This window comes from Lonchura striata, chromosome 2 (assembly GCF_050655825.1).
Source record: "Lonchura striata isolate lonStrDom1 chromosome 2, ASM5065582v1, whole genome shotgun sequence".
Classification (NCBI taxonomy): domain Eukaryota; kingdom Metazoa; phylum Chordata; class Aves; order Passeriformes; family Estrildidae; genus Lonchura; species Lonchura striata.
The window spans coordinates 73,735,476-73,757,253 of record NC_140704.1 but is presented as its reverse complement, the minus strand read 5'-3'; the positions used below and the strand labels follow the sequence as shown (position 1 = coordinate 73,757,253).

The following is a 21,778-nucleotide window of genomic DNA, read 5'->3' as shown; positions in this document are numbered from 1 at the left end:
TTATAGTTCAATTCTGCTTTTTCTTTTTTGCCATCTCTTAGGACACAGAACATAAGTGCTCTTTGGTTTGTGGTCGTAAACTCAACTGTGGGCTTCATAGATGTGAAGAACCCTGCCATCGCGGCAGTTGTCAAACATGCTGGCAAACAAGTGAGTTATGTGCAAAAATACTTAATTGCTATTCTAGGAATACATTAATATCTCTGTCTAAGTCTGGGAAGTTAATGTGATCTATTTCACACCGGTGAAGAGAAGACAGGGGATGTAGATTGTAAGGACAGTGGTTACAGCTTGAAATGCCTTTGCTGCAGTAGTATATGTGTTTCTCCTATATTATATACACATGGACATAGTCAAAGACCTCCATTTTATGGAGACAAACTTTTCATGGAAACATCCTGGGAAAGAGAAGGTGCTAGAGCCTCTGAAGCTCACTGTGCTTGAAACAACATTGTAGTGTGTCTTAATAGCCTATGAATATGATGTGTGTGTTGACTGCATCTCTCATTAGAAAAATAAATATTTCTGTGTCCAAACATTTCTCTTGACAAAACAAAATAGTAATCTTAATGTCTCAGAGGTCCTGTTAGTAACTTCTGGTCTAGTCGAGTCAGAATGCAGGGATTTTTCTGAGCAGTTGTTTTTCTTCACTGAATTCAGTGGGTTTAATATTTAAGGTCATTAAACTTATCCATATTGCTGCAATATTTTTGAGGATTGTATTTCACTGTCAGATTAAAGGAGACCTAAGGATTGCCTCCATTGTTAAATGGGATGCCTCCACTGTAAATTGCTCCATTGTTGAGTGTGATAAAATTTAGAGGTCATCTTCCATGCTGATTGTTTTCCTGAATGCAGGAAAAGCAGTTGTGTACTTCAGGAACCAGGTTATTATGGTAATTTGGCTTAAACCTCTGTGTCCCTGAAATTTTACTTTTGAATCTGTCCAGAGATAAATCAACTAAGCAGTATCTTTAAAAATTTCTTACTTGCTTTCTCTGGAGGTGGTTTATATCAGCCATGGTATCAAATGCCATGGTATGGTCAGCTGTAAGTCATTTGCCTAATCATTAGATTGGATTTCTTGCCCCTGCTTTCATCTCCACTACTGCTTTTGCTAGGAATAGTGAGGGCTGACATCAAGGTGCAATACCTCTGTGTGCTTCCCAGGTACTTTATTTTTCCAGTGTAATTTCCTCAGTGCTGATAAGTGTGGTCCCTTTTTTGTGTCAGGGTCTCTTTATGCATACACAGTCTACTTCAAGACAGGAATACATCTCTTGGGGAAAGTAAATAATGTCAGCATTAGAGGCAGTGCATTTAAAAAAAAAACAACATGTTTTCAGATACTGTATTTCTGCCTTTTGGATCAGACCTCTCTGCACTCTGTCCCCATTATCCTGATTAGTGCAACTAAGGAACTTCTTATTACAAGATTCTTCATATGTCATTTCTCATCAATAGCAAGTGACTAGTGTAGCTGTCTAACATTCAGGTCTTCCAAAGACCTTGGTGTCTAGTCTATCATCTTCCTGGACTAAAGAAGATTTTAGCTTTGAAGCATATAGTGTTAGAGGTTGTTTCAAGACCTGTAGTAAGGGACGACAAAACACTACTCTTTCCCATGCTTCCTTTCCACAGGACATTCATTTCCATGGACATTCTGAATATTTTCTACTTTTGCTTTCTATTTCTTTTTTTTAACCCATAACATTTTCTTCTCCCTAGCCTTCTTATTTGCTGTAATTTAGTCTCCTTTAGATAAAAATTGTGGTTTTTTTTACTAACTGCCATACTTCAGAATACATGGGCAAAGAGTAGCATCTAGCCTGAGATTCAACTGATGGAACAGATCATAAAAAATAACCAGACTTGAGAAATTTCTGAACATAACAAAAATCATTGAAAAGATGAAAGAAGTTTCAGATAGGAAATTTCACATCTGTTCCTCACCAAAAAGGTGAGAGATGTCTGAGCTTCACAAGTGATTGGATGAGTGAGGTATAGTGAACCTTTTTGGAAGTAGAATTTCTCAAGGCCAGCAGAACTCTGGTGACATTTCTTCTCTCTCTCAGCCTCTAAGTTATGAGGCTAGCCCAGGGAGACAAGGCCTTGAGGGGAGGAACATCAGGAGATGGGCAAAGATTTCCAAAAGAGGCTCTCACCCCGATGTAGTTGTCCAGCTCTTTATTCTATGGTCCGGGGGAAAGAGAACGAACAGGAAGGGGCATTGCTTTATATAGCCTCTGGACAGGGAGGGCTTTTTTGGCTCTCTGCCAACCCCGTTGGGGTGGGAAGGAAGGGTCCAGGCTTATCTTTATCCAAGTCACAGGGGTCCCAGGGAATGGGGGAAAACATGGCCTGAACGCAATGTAACACCTTCCCCTTATTTGTTTAACAAGGTTACAGGAATTCACTGGGCTCAATTTAACCCTGAGTATGGGTTTCCCACTACCTACAGTTGGTGGCGTAGTCAGGCCTCCTCAGGTTTGTCAACTCTGTGTGGTTGACTTCTCAGGTAGAAGGTATGAGACCCTTGATAGCTTTGACAATCAAGTGACGTAGGATCCCAAATGCCAAGGTTACAAGAAACAGAATAACGAGGAGTAACAAAATCGATCTAACAACAGATGTCCACCACCCCGTGAATCCCCAGCCTTTGAACAGTTCTTTGAACCAATCCTCAGATTCTTGCTTCACTTGTCCGATCAGGCTGTTCATGCTTCAAAGGGCAGCATGGATGTTTGGAGCTTTTGCAGTCAGGTCCATGCAACAAAGTCCTTCAAATTCCTTGCATTCATGTCCATCCAGTAACAAAAGGAAATCTATAGCAGCACGATTTTGAAGCATGGCCTGTCTGGTAATTTCCTCATCTTCTAGGAGGGAGCTGGTGGCAACAGATGTTAAGTTTGCCTGTTTAACTACCCAGCACTCTAGGTGACCCAATTTGCCCAGAGCCTTGGCTGCTGCGACCCATGGAAGGAACAGGGACACAGCAACTCTTTTTGGCTTGGCCCAATGAAAAATTTCTGAGTTACAATTTGGGTCCAGATTGTCTGCACTCCTCTTTTGAATTTTGTTTGCTGATTTGTTTTTATGAGTCCATTTGCCAATTAGAGTTTGGTTGGGTGTCAATACGGACAGCTTCCCTATTGTACATGGTCCTCCTAAAAGCTGAGATGGAATTCCTGCCCATGCCTGATCCCCACAAATCAAGAACAATCCCTTAGGGGGACCTTTGGGACTTGAGTGAGATGGGTTGTCTGCCCCAATGTGGCTTGTGTTCTGACAGTACCTCCTTGCAGTGAACTCCCCACGGTGTTGTTTTATAACATGTTACTCATCAGTGTTGGAAGGTTTGTTTTGGGAGCACAGAAAAATGTACGCAGTAAGCTGCAGGAGAGGAACCCAATAGCTCTAATTCCTGGAGTTCCTGAGCCGTCCTGTCCTTGCATCCTGGGCAAACCTCGCAACAACTCCTCTAAGGATTTCAGGATCACCCCAACTTGCCTCTGATCTTTGTGTGGTCGGGGGGTGTGTGATTCTGGGATTTCGTTGGACCTATGTTTGTTCAGGCCTGCTGGAAATTCTCCAGCCTGCCATGGAATTCCTACCAGACAGGTGGACATAGGGTCCTTTGCTGCTGCAGTGGACAAGCAAATGTTTTCTTGCTGAAGTGTCTGTGCCAGGGTCACCCAGACGTTTTGATGTGGCTGAGGGACGGTCCATACAGCTGCCTGATTGTTCAGCACATTAGCAGGATGACAGCTGGATGGGGTTCATCACAGGGTTGAGTGGGAGGTAGGTTTTCTCTAAAAGGGAAAAACAAACATTTTAAGAACATATTAAAGTTTCTGTTTCTGCGTGAAGGAATTCATGCTTAGGAACATTCCTCTTCTTCCATCTGGTGGTGTCTTCTCTTTGAATCACCAGCTACTTGCTTCCTGTCCCCTTTTGTCTGACCTGGATTCTTGGGGACAAAAGGTTTCACCCACTTCTGGGGAATCCACCGAGGTCCTGAGGGAGTAGCTACACACACATAGCCACAACCCCAGGTCACAAGTTCATAGGGACCCTTGGTTTCCCAAGTTTCTGGATCCCTAATCAAGACCAGTGGATGCTGAGACAGTTTGAACTGATTGCCACTGTTAAAGTGACATAAAACAGGTGGACTCATGTTTTCAAATGAACAGTTCAGAAAATTGATGGTAAACATGCAGAGCTTCTCTCATGGAGACATCCACGGAGCTGAGCTGTTTTGTTCTTTCAGTACCTGTTTGAGCGTCTGGTGTGCACGCTCGACTACAGCTTGACCTGTCGGGGAGTGGGCGATGCCAGTTTTATGTTCTACTCCCCACTGTTGGAGAAATTCCAGAAACTCCCTGGATATATACGCTGGGCCATTATCTGTTTTAATCGTTTTTGGAACCCCCAATACTGAAAATGCTTGCACTAGGTGTTTGGCGTATGCCGCCCTTTGTCCTATATGAGCAGAGGCATACACTGCACTTGAGAATGCATCAACACTTACATGAACACATTCGAGGTGACCAAAACTATGAATGTATGTGATGTCTGTCTGCCACACCTCACAGCTGCCAAGGCCTCTGGGGTTTACCACCATGCCCAACAATGGCACGGCCTGGAGCTGGCAACTGGGACAGTTGGTCACAATGGCTTGAGCCTGACTCCATGTTATCTGGAACTATTGAATCAGACCTGGCACATTCTGATGGTAGTGCTGGTGACTCAGCTTTGCCTGTTGGAAAACATCAGGGAGACGTGCTTTTTCGACTGGTGCAGCAAGGGAGTCTGCTTTGGATTCCCCTCTGCAATCTCACCTGGCAAATGAGTGTGTGACCTCATATGCATCACAAAGAATGGATGCTCTCGGTGAGAGATTAAATAAATCAGCCTTGAGAGCAACCTGAAGAGATATTCATTCTCTATTTCTTTGAGCACAGCCTGCTCCGTCCTGGACACTACTCCTGCCACATAGGCAGAATCTGTCACCAAGTTGATTGGCTCAGAAAACTTCTCAAAAGCTCTCACTACTGCAGCCAGTTCAGCCACCTGGGGGGATCCCTCCACAAGTTCGACATCAGCTTTCCAGTGCTGAGTCTGTGGCTTTCTCCACGTCATCACTGACTTTTGGGAAGTCCCAGATGCATCTGTGAACACTGTGAGAGCCTCGAGTGGTCTCCGACTCCTTCTCTCTTGAGGAATAAGGTGGAATTCCTCATTGAACAACTTGTGAAACAGGGCATGGACTGATATTTGTACCCTGTAGCTGTCCAGAGATAACTGGAGACTGGCGCTGCTCTGGAGCAAATGCTCAAACATCCCTTTGGTCAGTCTCTCAGGAGAGTTCCTTCCCTCCTCAGAAAGCCTGACTGGGAGGTGAATACATCCGAAGTCACACCCTGCTAATTTGAACAACCTCACCCTGGCCTTTCGAATCAGCTTTGCTATCAGCTCTTGTGGCTTAGTGCTGGTCTTGGATCTTTGGTGGGAGAGGAAAACCCACTCAATGATCAAGAGTGGATCCTTCTGCCCCTTGATCCATTGGAAAATCAACCCATGCAAGTGTGGCAGTTTTCCTAGAACAATGAACTGGAAAGGCATGTTTGGGTCACACCGATGTGCCTGCCTTTCTGACAAGGCCTTCTGTACCTTTTCAATTGCTGTCTTTGCCTCTGGGGTCAGTTCCCTGGGGGAGGCCAGCTGCCTCTCCCCCTTCAATAAATTGAAGAGACGGTCTAGATCCTCAGTTGTGAGGCCTAGCCAGGGTCTTACCCAATTCAAAGACCCACACAGCGAGTGGAGGTCTGCTAGTGTTCTGGGGTTGCAATTGATCTCCAATTTCTGAGGGACGATAGTCCTTGCAGAGATCTCCAGACCCAAGTATTTCCAAGGTGGCATCCTTTGAACTTTGTTTGTCTGCAATTGAAATCCAACAGAGGTTAAAATCTCAACCACAAGTGTGTATTGGAGTATAGAGTCATTGGGGGCACACACAAGCACATCATCCATGTAGTGAAGGATGATGGCATCCTTTCTCTCTGTACGTACTGGAGACAGTAGTGCTGCTACATACTGTTGGCATATGAAAGGACTGGATTTTAGACCTTGGGACAAAACTTTCCAGTGATAGCGCTTCATTGGGGCTTCTCAATTGATGGCAGGAACCGAGAATGCAAACCTTGGGGCATCTTCAGGGTGCAATGGAATTTGGAAGAAACAGTCCTTGATGTCTAGGACAGCCAATTGCCAATCTTGAGGGAGCATTGCTGGACTAGGCATCCCTGACTGGAGTGGACCCATGTCCTCTACAATTTTGTTTATTTCTTGGAGATTGTGGAGCAATCTCCACTTGTTCTTCCCAGGCTTCTTTATTACAAAGACTGGGAAATTCCAAGGGCTGTCTGTCTCTTGTAGGTGTCCTTGAGCTAACTGCTCCTTCACAAGTTTCTCAAGCGCCTTGAGTTTTTCACTACTCAAAGGCCACTGTGCTACCCACTTTGGGGTGTTATCCAACCACTTTAACTTGTGGGTAGGGCGCGCCATGGTAGCTACTTCCAAAAATCCTGGGGAGTCTTAGGAATGATTAACTGGACTCCCCACTGGGACATGGTGTCTCTCCCCCACAGTGGAGCTTTATAGTCTGCCACAAATGGGTGAACACGTGCCAATTTCCCATCAGGTCTCTCAATTTGCACAACATTTCTTGAAATTTTTGCCAATGTGGTTCCTCCTATACACTGAAGTTTGCCTGCCACAGGTTGCAGTTCCCAGTGGGGTGCCCACATGGTTTTAGGTATTACTGTGATGTCTGCACCTGTGTCCAGAACCCCTTCCACCTGAAGGTGCTCTGACCCATGGGCTAGGTTGCATGCCATCGAGGGTCTATCCTCTCCTACCACCTCTGCCCAGTAGACTTCTGGTGATTTTCCTTCTACTGTTACTTCTACTGGGATGGGAATGGCTTGTGCCAGAATTTGCCCCTTTTCTAGGTAAAATGGAGGGTGTGAGCAGCATGCCAACAGCGTAACGCTTAATGTCTTTCCTTTAGTAGTCATAAGGGCTACTTCAATCTCTGAAGGTGTGTGTGCTGTATCTCCAATGACAAAATACTCACTGTCCGGTTCCTTTTGGTATGCCTGCAGGTCCTGTGAGCTGTTTGACACGTCCACTATAGTGACTTCCCAATCAATGGATCTGAAGTGAAACCCTTTGGCAGTCAGTAGGCGAGGTCTGCCTAGCAGCTGCCAAACCTTGTTAGTTGTACATTTTACATTTTTATTTTTCTGTCCCCCCCACCATGAGTCCCACCCTCCCCCTTATTTGTTAAGAGAGAGGCATTTTCCCATGTGGGTCCTGCTATATTTATATCTTGGTGCGTAGTTGTATTAGCAGCGGGCATGCGCTGTGCACTCAGTTTTTTTGTTTGTTGATCTTTCTCTGGTTCTGGTTGTGAGGACAGTTTCTGGCAAAGTGTCCTGATTTCTTGCAACGCAGGCAGATGATGTGCTGCAGCTTGTCTGATGACATTGGTTGCCTCCTTGGACTTGGTGTGGCCATGGCAGGAGGCTGTAGTTGTACAGCTCTTGTATGACTGTCAGGGGTATCGAGCAGCTCTGCTCTTCTGGCACAGGCATCAATCATCTGAGTGAGACTAGGTGATGGGTCTAGAGGAAGGCTGAGGTTAATTCTATGACAGGTCTCATTTGCATTCCTCTGAGCCATTTCTTTAATCAGCTCTGTCTGTACTGTAGGGTCCTGCACTTGTCTTTTGACTTGGGTTCTCAAGTGATGCACAAACTGCAAAAAACTCTCTGAAGGAAACTGTTTAATGTTAAGATAGCTGCCCTTAGCCTCAGTTACTGGTAATTGATAAAATGTTTTTTCTGCAGTGTTACAGATTTTTTCCAAAACTGACCTAGATAGCACTCGAGTTTGTTTTTCTGGTCAGTGCCAATCCCCTGTGCCGCATGGATGATCTATTGTAAAAGGGTTACCATCATTGTCCATGGCCTCACTGGGTGTTCATTGTATTTCCTGTAAAACTGCTGTTAAAGCTAACTTCCATTTATTTTCCCTTATCTCATATTCAGGTGTTAGTAAACATTTAAATAAATCAGTGATATCTTTTGGTACCATCTCATTTGAATTAAAGGTTGCCCTTATCATGCCTTTAACAATCTCACTGGATCTCCCAATTCTCTCTACTTTACAAATCTCTGTTTTGTCTCTATATAGTAGTGGTTGATAAGCTCTGCTACCGTTTCTCCTACCTAGGTATACAGCAGGTGCTACAGATGGTATTCGTTCATTTCCAATGTCCATAGAGGCAGGGGTGTTTGCCCTCCCCACCCCCTGGGTCCTGGTGAGAAGCAGGTCACCCCTCCTTTCCCAGGCTGCCGGTGCTGTGGGGCAACCCCGAGCCCCGCCGGTGCTGTGGGCTGCTGGGCTGCTGTGTTCTGCCCCCGCTCCCTCCGGGCTGGGAGCCGTGCCGGGACTGGCCCCGCCCCTGTTCCCGTGGCAACGCAGAGGCAGGCATTGAGAAGCGGGGTGCGGGGAGCTGTTGGGGGCGGGATGGGTGGGTGAAGGGAGGAGAGGATTGTGAGGAGAGGAGAGCACATGGCTGCTGCCAGTATGCTGCCGCGTGTTCCTTGCTTGAGTCAGAAACACTGCCGGCCTATATTTCTCAGAAGAACAAGGTGTTACAGCGGGGTACAGGGTGGGTACAGCAATATCAGGGCTGGGATATTGAGGGGCTGTATAAGGACGGGAAAAGGAGTTACTCGGACTGTTAGTCTCTGTCTGTATGCCTTTTTCTGCCTCTAAAATCTGTTTTCGAGCTTGTAAAAATATCGGAATAAATAGAAAAACTTTATGTTCACCATTTTCGACTTTTAAAGTTAATATCTGTCCCAAAACTATATTGAATTCATTTCCTGCACAGTAAAATTTGGTATTTCTTTTGTTAGCCAGCATACAAAACGCAGTAGAAGCTTATTTGGGAATGTTACCTTGTTTAAAATATTGTTAAGGTGTTTTAGTTTGCTCTTTTGTTTCACCGATACTTTTGAACCCATTATTTTAATCTTACGGATGTTTTATCCTCCACCAGACTCTTAAAACAGCACGATTTTTCGAATTCCCCGCTGTCAGCAAGGGAATCGGCGCGGGGGGGGGGGGGGGGGAGGGAGAGTGCGCGCTGCCCCGCCGGCAGAGCGGCTCCTGCTCTTTTTTCTCGGCTTTCCTGGGGCAGGGGGGTTCCCTGCCGCTGTCCCAGAGCTCCAGAACCCCTCCCGTCACTTACCCACCTCGGGAACGCGGCTTGTCTCGGTCAGAGCGGCTCCGCTCTGCCGCACCAGCCTGCCCATTCCAAGCTATGCGCGCAGGTTTCTAGCTTAGTCCCACGCAGGCAGCTCCCCACAGTTACTGTGGTAACCCCTCCCAGCTAGACGCGCACCCGGGGGAACGCGAAACGGAGGGACTCTTACCAATCCTGTTAACCGTGGGGTCGTGCGTGAAATCGCCTGAGGGTGCTGTCACTCAAAGCCTTTAAAGGCAGCTAGAGTAACAGGGCAGTTGACTGTCCCAAAGAACTTTTGAGATCCTTTAAAATAAGGTCTCCAGCTACTGCGTGGGCTTTTCAACCCGCATTGGGGGCCAACTGACGTTTCTTCTCTCTCTCAGCCCCTAAATTATCAGGCTAGCCCAGAGATATGAGACCTTGAGGGGAGGAACATCAGGAGATGGGCAAAGATTTCCAAAACAGGCTCTCACCCCGATGTAGTTGGCCAGCTCTTTATTCCATGGTCTGGGGGGAGGAGCAGGGGAAAGAGAGCGAACAGGAAGGGGCATTGCCTTATATAGCCTCTGGACATGGAGGACTCTTTTGGCTCTCTGCCAACCCCCTTGGGATGGGAAGAAGGGGTCTGGGCTTACCTTGATCTGAGTCACAGGAGTCCCGGGGAATGGGGGAAAGCATGGCCTGAGCGCAATGTAACACTCTGGTAGTTGTGATGCTGGTATAACCACATAATAATAGCATAAATAGCAGATTTGGGTACAGGTGGAGCTGAGGGGCCAGTGGCTGTACTGGGTTTGCATCCAGGGTTTGGAAGCAAGGAGCTACAGAATGGCCTTCTCTGCGAAGCTGCTTGAAGCTACCCTATGTCCAACAGAGTCAATGCCAACTGGTTCTAAGATGGATCCACCACTGGCCAAAGTCAAGCCAATGAGAAATGACAGTAACACCTCTGTGATAACGTATATAAGAAGGAAAAAAAAATTTATTAAACAGATGTAATTGCAGAGAGGAGAGGAGAGAAGGCAACTATGAAGACACTTAAGATCAGTTAAGAAGGGGGGGGAGGAGCTGCTCAGGTGCTAAAGCAGAGCAGCTGTTGGGGAAGACCATGGTGAAGTAGCTGTGGCCCTGCAGCCCATGGAGGTCAACAGGGGTACAGAGATCCACCGGCAGTCCACAGAGGAACCCCACACTGGAGCAGGTGGATGCCTGAAAGAGGCTGTGAACTGGTGGGAGTCCTGTGATGGAACAAGCTCCTGGCAAGGACCTGCAGACCTGTGGAGAGCAGAGCTCAAACTAGAGCAGGTTTCCTGGTAGCACCTGTGACTCTGGGAGAATCCCACATTGGACCAGGTTCTGTCTGAAGGACTGCACCCTTTGGAGCAGTGATCTACACTACAGGAGTTTGTGAAGAACTGTTGCATGCAGGACGGACTCCTGTTGGAGAAGTTCATGGAGAACTCCCATGGGAGGGACCCAGCTCTGGAGCAGGGAAGGGTTCTTCTCCCTGAACAACAGGAAAAATGTGTGATCAACTGCCCCCATTCCCTGCCCCCTGCACCACTGGGGAACAGGAGGTGGAGCCTGGGAAAGAGGGAGGGATGGGGGGGAATTGTTTTTAAGATTTATTTCATTTCTCATATCCTGCTCTGATTTTATTAGAAATAAACTCAGTCAGTATGCTCAAGTGATGTGTGTGTTTTGCCCATTATGGTATTTGGTGAGTGACTTCTGGTCCTTATCTCAAGTCATGATACTTTGTTTCCCCTGCCTGTGGATGGGAGTGATAGAGCAGCTTTGGTGGGTGCAGGGCATCCAGCCAGGTTCAAGTCACTTCGGGGAAAAAATTATGTTGTTAGACTATTTGGGAGGAATCAAGGTGGATGCATGGACAATGGAGTGAACATGTGAAATAGAGACACCATTTGCACAAATGAAACTGTTGGTCAGCTTACTTATCTGATAGAGATCTATGCACCTCATGTCCACTGTCATCTCATTCTCTGTTCAGTGTGTGAGAGTTCTTGAGTGCCAGCAGCTGGAGGCTTGGCTGCACATCATGGGAGCACATAGTCTTTATGCTAGCAACTGAGAGACCAGATTTGATGTATCCTGTGTGTGAACAGCTGCAGAATGGGATCTGGGTGCCAGCACATGGAAGGATGAAGGTTTGCATGCAATTTTCTAATAATGTTGCTTCAAAGCTGGATTGAATAGCTAGTAGGAGATCTGCCTCTGGAAATAGCCAAGGTTTCAGCCAGTGCCTGGGAAAGGAGTCTGTCCTTTCAGGCATGGATAGCACAGCCTGTGCTAAAGGAAAAGAGTCCGTCCTTTCAGGCATGGATAGCACAGAAATACTAGCACAGGCATGGATATTAGACATCCTGTACTAGTATTTCAGATTCATGAATGTGGTGTGCATGTGAATTTGGAGTGAATTTTGTGTGTGTGTGTGTGCATGTGTGTGTCTTCACTAATAAGCTTCAGTCCTGATGAGCTGAAGAGAAGGAAGAGGACTTAGCTATTGGTGTTCCTATTTACTTGAATCTTGTTATTCGGTTGGCTTTGTGTTAGTCTGTGTATCTGGTCATGTTATTGCCATGTATATATTGTGTGTCTTATGTCTCTGGAATGTGTTTTCAGTCCTGCCCTAGGCTGGACCTGCTTATTGATCTAGCAGCCATCAATATCTATGGAAGTGGGACAGTAGGAACACTTGGGTGTTTAGAGTTCAACAGGTTTTGCTTTGGTAGACTAGGAAGGAAGAATCATGTGCTTCCAGAGTTAGAGTTAGAGAACTTGCTGAGTTCCAAAGCTCCCTTAATACACTTCTCGTCAGGTTAGAATTGTTGGTTTGTATTTGTGTTACCCCTTTAATCTCTTAACCTCCCCCACCATTTTCTGTTGTTTTCCACTACTTCTTTATTTGCTTATAGACCAATCATATTCTCTTTCTGTTTTCTTATCTCCTTCTGTATGATGTCAAATGTTTTCTTAGTGTTGTTTTTCTAAGCATTTATCTGTTTGAACTGTAGTGTGCATTCCAGTCAGTTTGCCAGTTTTTATATAGTCTGAAAAAAGCAGGGAATTGTATTAATTTTTGTGCAGTGTTTTCATTAGGGTGGTGTATGTAAGTACTTCTATTACTTTGTATATTACTGAGATTTGGATCTTATAGGACTTTAAAACTTGTTTCCTGAGCATGGAAGATAAAAAAAATGCACTCAAAATAAAATGGGTACTGCCTGAGACAAAGAACTTCCAAAACATACAAAACTGGGTTTGAAGTATTTGGACACATTCATAAAATGCTTATGAGGATCCATGTAATAATAAATACCAAAAAGAAGACCTGTTGTCCTTTGGTAATTTTCTTTGGAATCTTTATAATACTATATGCAGGGCTTGGCAAAATGACAAAATCTAAACATTGGTCTGACAAAGTGATATCAGGAAGTTTGGAACACAAAATTTTGATGATGGGCCTTCTGGAAAGGAATTCAAGAGATACTTCCACTTTTTAAATCAAAGGTAGAGCAGCAAAGCTTTCAACTTGACATGAGCCTTTTGCTTGCTCTGGTTCAAAATACTGATGTGAAAGAACTGCTCTAAAAGCAAAGTATAATTTCTAACCAAGTCATCATAGCCTAGTTTTCTTGTAGGAATCACAAATGCTAATAAATTCACTAATTTCAAATATTAGTGCTTAATAGTAAAAAAACTAAGCTGGAATAAAACATTTTCATGTTAAGTAAAAATTTCTCATAAAGGAAGCATGCAAATAGATGTAGTCATTAGGATATATTTGACTTTTTTTCAGGTTTTGATGAGTTAACTTGTTATTGTGGTGAATCTGTGATTTACCCCCCTGTTCCCTGTGGCACTCAGCCACCAGAGTGTAAAAAAACATGCACCAGGCCACATGACTGTGATCATCCAGGTAAGTCAAGCCATTCAGTTTTGATTGGGTTTTTTAGGGTTGGTTATTGGTTTTTGTTTGGTTGGTTTTGTTGTGTGGTGGCTTTTTTGTTTGTTTGTTTAATTTGGGCTTCTTTTAATCAAAAGAAAAGTAGAAAAGTGTACATAGGTCTATTTGAAAATATATATCCAAACCTACCAGCTAAAAACTTGCAATAAATACTACTAATGGTGCTTCTCACTGGTAAAAACACTGGCGTTTTTTCTTACTAATCACAATACATTAAATGCTGTATTCCAAAGATCAAATGCTCTATTGAAACTGTACCTAATCTAGGGAACAGTTAATTTCTATGTTCCTTGGAAATTCACTGGCCAATCACAAAATAAATAGCATGGGTCGAACAGTTTCTGACAAATTTTGCCTGAGAGTATAACCCTACTCACAAGTTAGAAAATGACCTGCTATTTAATTTAGAGTGTATAGAGAATAGTCACATAAACACTTGGCATCATAATTTTTAAAGAATACGTTATTTTTTAATGATGCATAATCCTTCCCATAAATTGTGTAGTTTTGCATTCTCGTGCTTAATAGCCTTTACTGTCTCCGTTAATGTATTCAACCGAAGTATGCTAATAAAACTGTTTCGGCTTTTATATTTCTGTGACTGCAGTGTACCATTCATGTCATAGTGAGGAGAAATGTCCTCCCTGTACCTATCTCACTCAGAAATGGTGTATGGGCAAGCATGAAGTAAGTCTGGACAATTAATGTTTTTGAATACTAAACAATTTTTTAGGACTGTAGGCTTAGATTTTTGTGTCATCTTTGAAATGGAATATGTTACTGGAGTTGGAGTTTAATGTGATTAAATTGGAGAAATATACCTTTTATTCCATATGCATGCAAACCAACTGCTGTATTGGACTATAGTATAAAACAAAACTCATTCTTTGATCATTTAGTATTAAGACTCTTATGTGGACAGTGCCAATGAAGGTGTGAACAGTAAAAGCACTTTGAGATTTCCATTGATAATTTTTACTGTTAGTGTCGTCTTCTTCCTTTCCTCTTTCAGCTGCGAAGTAATATTCCTTGTCATCTCACTGACATTTCCTGTGGACTTCGCTGCAATCAAATGTTAAAATGTGGAATGCACAAATGTAAAAGAATCTGTCATAAAGGAGAATGTCTTATAGATGAAGAGTGTAAACAGCCATGTATTATTCCAAGGCTGTATTGTAATCATCCATGTATGGCTCCATGTCATCCTTCTTCACACTGCCCGACAACATCCTGCAGTGCAAAGGTTAGATACCTAAAGAAAATTCACTGCAAAGTCACAGGTGAATTATATGGTTTAATTATCAGACAGTAACAGTTGTGACGTTTGTATATTGATAGCATAACATTTTTTCTGTAAACTTAAAATACTAATTTTTTTAAAACAAAACAATTCATCACTTTTAATTAGCCATTATTCCACTAAAATGGACCTTCTAAAATGAATAAGTTTATATCCTTCACACCCCTCCATGGCCATAAAAAAGACAAAACTTTAAAAATCTGCTCACTTATGTGATATGGCAGGTTGATCTTCAGTGTGAATGTGGAAGAAGAAAGGAGAGTATGATATGCTCAGAAGCATCTAATACATATCAAAGGTAGGTATGATAGTTCTTTCAATTCCTTACTGGACCTACTGCTTCGCAGTTTGATTAAATTGCAGATTTGACTAAATATGTTTAGTTGACAAGTTTTTTCACTTTTTTGTACTTTGACATGTGGTAGTTTTGTGGAGGGTTTTGGTATTTCCCTGCGCTTTTGTACCAGCTATGCTGTATTAGAACTAATTTCTTTTTTTTACTGTTGTTAGTCTAGCTATGTTGGTATGTCAAAGCTTGACTCTTCCATATATGGAACTGTATTCTACCCACACAGAGCAATTAGGTACAGACAAATTTGTCAAGTCCAGATTCAGGCTTCTGAATGTAGGTGATTGCAGTCCATATGTGACTTGCTGTCCAAGTTTCCAATCATGTATGATGGAACCTAGTCAGTAGAGATGATGGATGCTGAAGAGTGATTTAAAGTAATTCTCGAATAGCAAAATTTAGGCAGGAGAGCTTTGACATTTAAATCTTGGGTTTTAATATGCAATCTGAGCCCTAACCAACTGTATAACAACGTCCAGATCCTATGTCTAAACTTAATTTTCTCTCATAGGAGAGAGAGCAAGGAATGGACAAGGAAAAGAAGAAAAGTGGGGCTTTGGAACTGTTGCAATGAATATAACAAAACAGTAATAATAATAACTTTTAAAAATCTTACTCTGAGGCTGTGATTGAAAGGGAATAAAAAAATTAGTCTAAAGAGTTGGTTTGTGATCAGATTTCTGCTTGTATTCTAGTTGTTAGGCAATCAAAGTCTGAGATTCTTCCTATCTTTCAAAGAAAGTTTCTTAATGATGGTTTTATTTGGAATTGGTATTTAAGGGCCTTTTTTTTTATCCTAGCCCAGCATAGGGTATGCTGCTTGGTTTCTGCTGAACACTGTCCATATTCAAGTTCTGACAGAAAATAGTTCAGCTTAGGTACTTAATATTACCTAATGAAAACAAGGAGAAAAATGTGCTAATTAGAAACAAGAACAGTTGTAGTCAATACTAAGTTGAATGCAAGATACATGTACAGAAGTTTGGTATTTCTGGTATTTTCATTCCTATGAATACAGATCAGAAGACTGGCTCAATGTTGAAATACCAGTTTAAATTGACAAATGCTTGTCATTAATGATAAGTTCAGAAGATAATGTACAAGTCCAGATTTTTGAAGGCTGTTATTTCTCTGCTGTTTTATAACTCGGGCATTGCCTAAATATTAATGCAAGGAAAATTATTCTTTTAAGCCAGTGAGAGTTCTTGCATGTGTACGGTGAATACATATATATTTATTTCTCTGATCAGAGCCCAAATCTAGAGGAAGGGAGACTCTTCTGTTTAAACCAGATGTTTGTATCAGTCAAAATATGTTCATATGTGCTTACAAATTACTCTTGATTTGTGATAGTAATGTGCTATTCAAGTTTGATAACTCCAGCAGTTCAGGTTCCTGAAAGATTATTCTAATTTTTTTGAGATAAGTTTGCCATTTTTCCTACCTATCACCAAACCAAAACAATGATAACAAAAAACATTAAAAAAAACAAAACAAAACAAAACAAAAAAAACTACAACAAAGTAAAGGTCAGCAAATTAGGGGAGTATCCAAGTTTTCTCAAAAATTTTAGAGAAATGATGAAATAGCTTTGGGCTTTGTCATGAATGTTGGTGAAAGAATGTCCAAGGGAACAGGAAATACCTGTGCTGCTATAACTGTACATATGGCATAAATTATGATGCCATATCATCTAATGTCCCATTACCTATACTTTGCCATCAGCTGATTAATATGAAGTGCCTCTGAGTGATTTTTTGTTTTATGTACTATGATTATTGTCTTTCCTGATAGGTGGTTGGTTCTTTGAATGTGATGAAAGACATAAAAAGAAACATACAGACACAAACATATCCTTTTATTTTCATGTAACAGAAAAGCTAGTTCAAGAGGATACAATATTTCATTTTTAGGAGTTTGTTTGAAAATTATGTGGGATATTTCCATTAAAAATTCTTGTATATTTCAGTTATACAAATTTTGGAAGACTTTTTATTGAAAGGAATTAGGAAGAATCTTTATAAAGAAAATAGTAATGATCTTGGTAGGCATTTTGTCCTTTCCTTGTGGGTTGTGTTAACCATATTTCCCAAGCAAATTTCTAAGTACTTTATAAATTCACTTGACAGATTTTAGTTGCACACAGTTAAAGAAGAATCAGATAAAATGATAGTTAAAGCTATAGGGTCAGCTGTAGTTTGTATAACTAGCAAGTGAGGAGAAAGAATATTTGCCTTGCATAATTCAACTTGCATAAGAAGCATGTCCATTTGTTAGTGTTACTCTTAGTTGAGGGAGATGAGAGTAGAATCTTGATTTATGTAACTAGATTAGACTCCTAAAACTTGGTGATGTAGAACTAGATTTCCATTTTGTAATCTAATGAGAAAACAATCAGTCTGTCTTATTTTTCCACCTAGAGGTTAAATCTGCACCCTTATATACCTTTTCAGAAGTTTATGTGTTGCCGTAAATGAAATCTACCACTCTCTTTTTCAGAATAGCTGCTATATCTATAGCAACTAAGCTAACAGATCTACAGCTTGGGGATTCAGTGGAAATCAGTAGGCTTATTACAAAAAAAGAAATGAAGCAGGCCAGGTAAGGAGATGCATGTAGTAACATATTAGAAGCCTTTGTGTGTACCTGAAGCATAGGTGACATGCAATATATATATTAATATGGTGACAAAAATGTCAGCTGTAATATCAGCCTGACTCTACTTTAGCAATATGCTTAAAGAGTGTTTTGCAGTTCTGTGGTTTTTCGTGGTTTTCCTTTCATGTAGAATGAGTTCTCTGTCATTGTATGGTTGGTTGTTATAATTAAGTGTGGAACAGTACAACAGTGGTTTCAGAGTTTTTTTTCTACTCTGCCAACTCATTGGAGTTCCTCTGGATTTTTTTCAGATTTCTAGATACAGCAATAGGCTTTATCTTCTTTTTCAGCAATCCAGTGTTCCTTTCTGGATTATTGATAGGCCATATTTTCTCCTAGTCATCATTGTACTATTTACAGTATTTTTGTATTACGTGATTTAGAATTTTTCATGTTTGTATTCCAGTTTGATTGGTGTTTTGGTGTTGTCATCCTGGCTGGCACCACAAACCGGATTTTAATTTTGTGACATAAGTTTTCCTGATGTTCCTCAGGATTGTCCCTTTACTTCTAGTATAATTTCTTTATAAAGTTGTCAACTTTCTCCAGCATCCTTCTGTCAAAAACTTGACCTACTGAAGTCTTCGCATTTGAAGTCCCTAATCTCTGGTTTTAGTTTATTTTTATTACCATGTCTTTTTTTTTTTCTATATTGCATTTGTTTATTTCAGAGTCAGTCTATTATGTGTGTTAAAATCTAATGTTCCTTTATATTGTGTAAGTTCAAAATAATGACATTTCCCATATAGTTGTTTCATGATTTCTTGTACCAAAAGCTAGCGCCAGCATACTTAAGAACTTTTGTTATTGTGTTGTAGTCAGTTACACATTTCTTTTGGTGTGGACACACACTGCCCTTTCCTTGAACAGTTGAAATTACCAGAGATGGCTTTTCTTTGTACAAGTCTTTCGTAATATCATTCCTAAACTGTGATAGGTAGCCTTTTTCCACAGAATCACAGAATCTCTAGGTTGGAAGAGACCTTCAAGATCATCAAGTCCAACCCATGCCCTAACACCTCAACTAAACCATGGCACTGAGTGCCACATCCAGTCCTTTTTTAAACACATCCAGGGATGGTTACTCCACCACCTCCCAGGGCAGACCATTCTAGTACTTTATCACTCTTTCCATAAGAAACTTTTTCCTAATATCCAACCTATATTTCTGTTGGCGCAGCTTAAGACTGTGTCCTCTCATTCTGTCAGTTGCTGCCTGGAGAAAGAGACTAACCCCCACCCGACTACAACCACCTTTCAGGAGGTTGTAGAGAGTGATCAGGTCACCTCCAAGTGTCATTTTCTCCAGGCTAAACAACCCCAGCTCCCTCTGTTGTTCCTCATAGGGTTTGTGTTCCAAGCCCCTCAACAACCTTGTTGCCCTCCCCTGGATGTGCTCAAGCGTCTCAACATCCTTCCTAAACTGAGGGGCCCAGAACTGGACACAGCACTCAAGGTGTGGTCTTACCGGTGCCAAGTACAGGGGAAGAATGACCTCCCTGCTCTTGCTGGCCACACTATTCCTGATACAGGCTAGGATGCCATTGGCCTTCTTGGCCACTAGGGCACACTGCTGGCTCATGTTCAGCCGGCTGTTGACCAGTACCCCGAGGTCCCTTTCTGCCTGGGCACTGTCCAGCCACACCATCCCCAACCCCAACGTTGCAGGGGGTTATTGTGGCCAAAATGCAGGACTCCACACCTGGACTTACTAAAGGTCATCTTATTGGACTCTGTCCATCCATCCAACCATTTGAAATCTCTCTGCAGAGCCTTCCTGCCTTTCAACAGATCAACACACACTCCCAGCTTAGTGTCATCTACAAATTTACCAATGGAAGACTCAATACCTTCATCCATGTCATCAGTAAAAATATTGAACAGAGTTGGCCCCAGCACAGACCCCTGAGGGACACCACTAGTGACTGGCTGCCAGCTGGATGCAGTACTATTTACCACCACTCTCTGGGCCTGGCCATCCATTCAGTTCTTAACCCAGCAACAGTGCTCCTGTCCAAGCCTGTTGGCTGCCAGCTTTCCCAGGAGTATGCTGTGGGAGACAGTGTCAAAGGCCTTGCTGAAGTCCAAATAGCCAACATGCACAGTCTTTCCTGCATCCACCAGATAGATGACCTAGTCATAAAAAGAGACCAGGTTAGTCAAGCACAACCACCCCTCCTAAGCCCATGCTGGGTAAGTCTGATAGATACCCTGGCTGTCCTGTAAGTGCTGTATGATGACACTCAATATAAACTGCTCCATCACCTTACCAGGTACTGAAGTCAGGCTAACTGAACTGTCTGGCCTACAATTACCAGGATCCTCCTTCCCACCCTTTTTATGATTGGGCATCACACTGGCCCACTTCCAGTCATCTGGAACCTCACCAGTGAGCCAGGACTGGTGGTACATGATGGAGAATGGCTTTGCAAGCTAATCTGCCAGCTCCCTCATCACCCTGGGATGGATCCCCTCTGGTCCTATAGATTTATGAACATCCAAGTGTTTCAGCACTTCTCTGACTGCCTTCTCCTGGATAACAGGGGGGGCCTATTCTGCTCCCCAATACCATCTACCAACCCAGAATGACAGTTGTCCTGAGGACAAACTATCCCACTAAAGACTGAGGTAAAGAAGGCGTTAAGTACATCCACCTTCTCATCTGCAGTTACTAAGTTCTTTCCCTCATCCAATAGAAAACAAAGTTTGGTCTTACCCTTCCTTTTGCCATTAGTATATTTGTAGAAACGTTTTTTATTATCCTTTAAAAAAGTTGGCAAATTAAGTTCAAACAGAGCTTTGGCCTCCCTAATTTTTTTCCTACGTGCCCTAGCAACCCCCTTAAATCCTTCCTGAGAGATCTGACCTTCATTCCAAAGATGATACATCCTCTTTTTATTCCTAAGTCCTTTCAAAACCTCATCGTCCATCCAAGCCTCATCTGCTCATCTTTTGGCACCCAGTAACAGTCTGTTCTTCTGCCCTCAAGGTCTGCTTTGATGCACGCCCACCTTTCCTGAACTCCTTTGTTTTTAAGTGTTGCTTCCCAAGGTATTCTCCGAGTCTCCTAAATAGGCTCTGGAAGTCCAATGTAAAAGTCTTATTGAAATCCTCCTGATTTCACCAAATATCAAGAACTCTGTAATTTCATGATCACTGTGCCCCAAGAGGCCTTCAACCACCACATCTCCCACCAGCCCATCTCTGTTTGCTAACAGCAGGTCTAACATAGACCTGTTAGACGATAGACCATAACCACCTCCGCTGGTGGGCTTACTCACCAGCTGCAACAAGAAGTTGTCCTCCATGCACTCTAAAAACTTCCTGGACTGCTCTTTTCTGCTGTATTAAGTTCCCAGCAGATGTCTGGTAGGTTGAAGTCACCTACAAGGACAAGGGCTGGTAATCTTGAAACATTCTTCAGTTTTTCTTCCATGTTGGGTGGACGATAACAGACTCCCAGTAGGATGTCAGCCTTGCTGGCCTTCCCTTTAATTCTTACCTATAGGCATTCAACTTCATTATCATTAGTTTCAATACCCATGGGATCAAAAGCCTCCCTAATATAAAGGGCCACACCTTCACCTCTTCTCCCTTTCCGTCTCTTCTGAAGAGCTTGTAGCCATCCAGTGCAGCACTGCAGCTATGTGAGTTGTCCCACCACGTTTCTGTGATGGCAACTACATCATAGCTTTGCTGCTGCACCATGGCTTCCAGCTCTTCCTGTTTGTTACCCGTGCTGCATGCAATAGTATACGTGCACATACAGCCCAGTAGCTGGGCTACTGATTTTACCCCTAACTGAGGCGTACCAGCCTTGGGCCTGCTTCCAGAGAGCCCAGCTACATCCCCTTCCCCCTTCAAATCTAGTTTAAAGCCCTCTCAGTGAGGTCTGTCAGTTCATGAGCTAAAATCCTTCTGCCCTTAACAGAGAGATGGAGTCCATCCAATTCCAGTAAGCCTGATGCCACAAGTTTGCACCCATAATCAATGAACCCAAAATTCTGCTGATTACACCAACCCTTGAGACACTTGTTAGCAGTGTGGGCTCTCCTCTTCCTTTTGCTGTTTTTCACTGCCAACAATGGGACTGAGCAGAACACTACCTGTGCTCCTGCCCTATCAATCACTTGACACAGTGCCCTAAAGTTCCTTTTAATT

The 21,778-nt window shown here is 42.8% G+C and overlaps 1 protein-coding gene across 1 annotated transcript in view; it reads left to right on the top strand.

Moving 5' to 3' along the window:
• NFX1 (nuclear transcription factor, X-box binding 1) overlaps positions 1-21,778 on the top strand; it is a 93,606-nt gene that overhangs the window by 49,411 nt on the left and 22,417 nt on the right. Inside the window, exons 13-18 of the mRNA XM_021540509.3 lie at positions 42-150; positions 13,143-13,262; positions 13,918-13,997; positions 14,323-14,553; positions 14,835-14,908; positions 17,459-17,560. Coding sequence (XP_021396184.2) covers positions 42-150; positions 13,143-13,262; positions 13,918-13,997; positions 14,323-14,553; positions 14,835-14,908; positions 17,459-17,560 — 716 coding nt within the window. The remainder of the gene's footprint in view (positions 1-41; positions 151-13,142; positions 13,263-13,917; positions 13,998-14,322; positions 14,554-14,834; positions 14,909-17,458; positions 17,561-21,778) is intronic.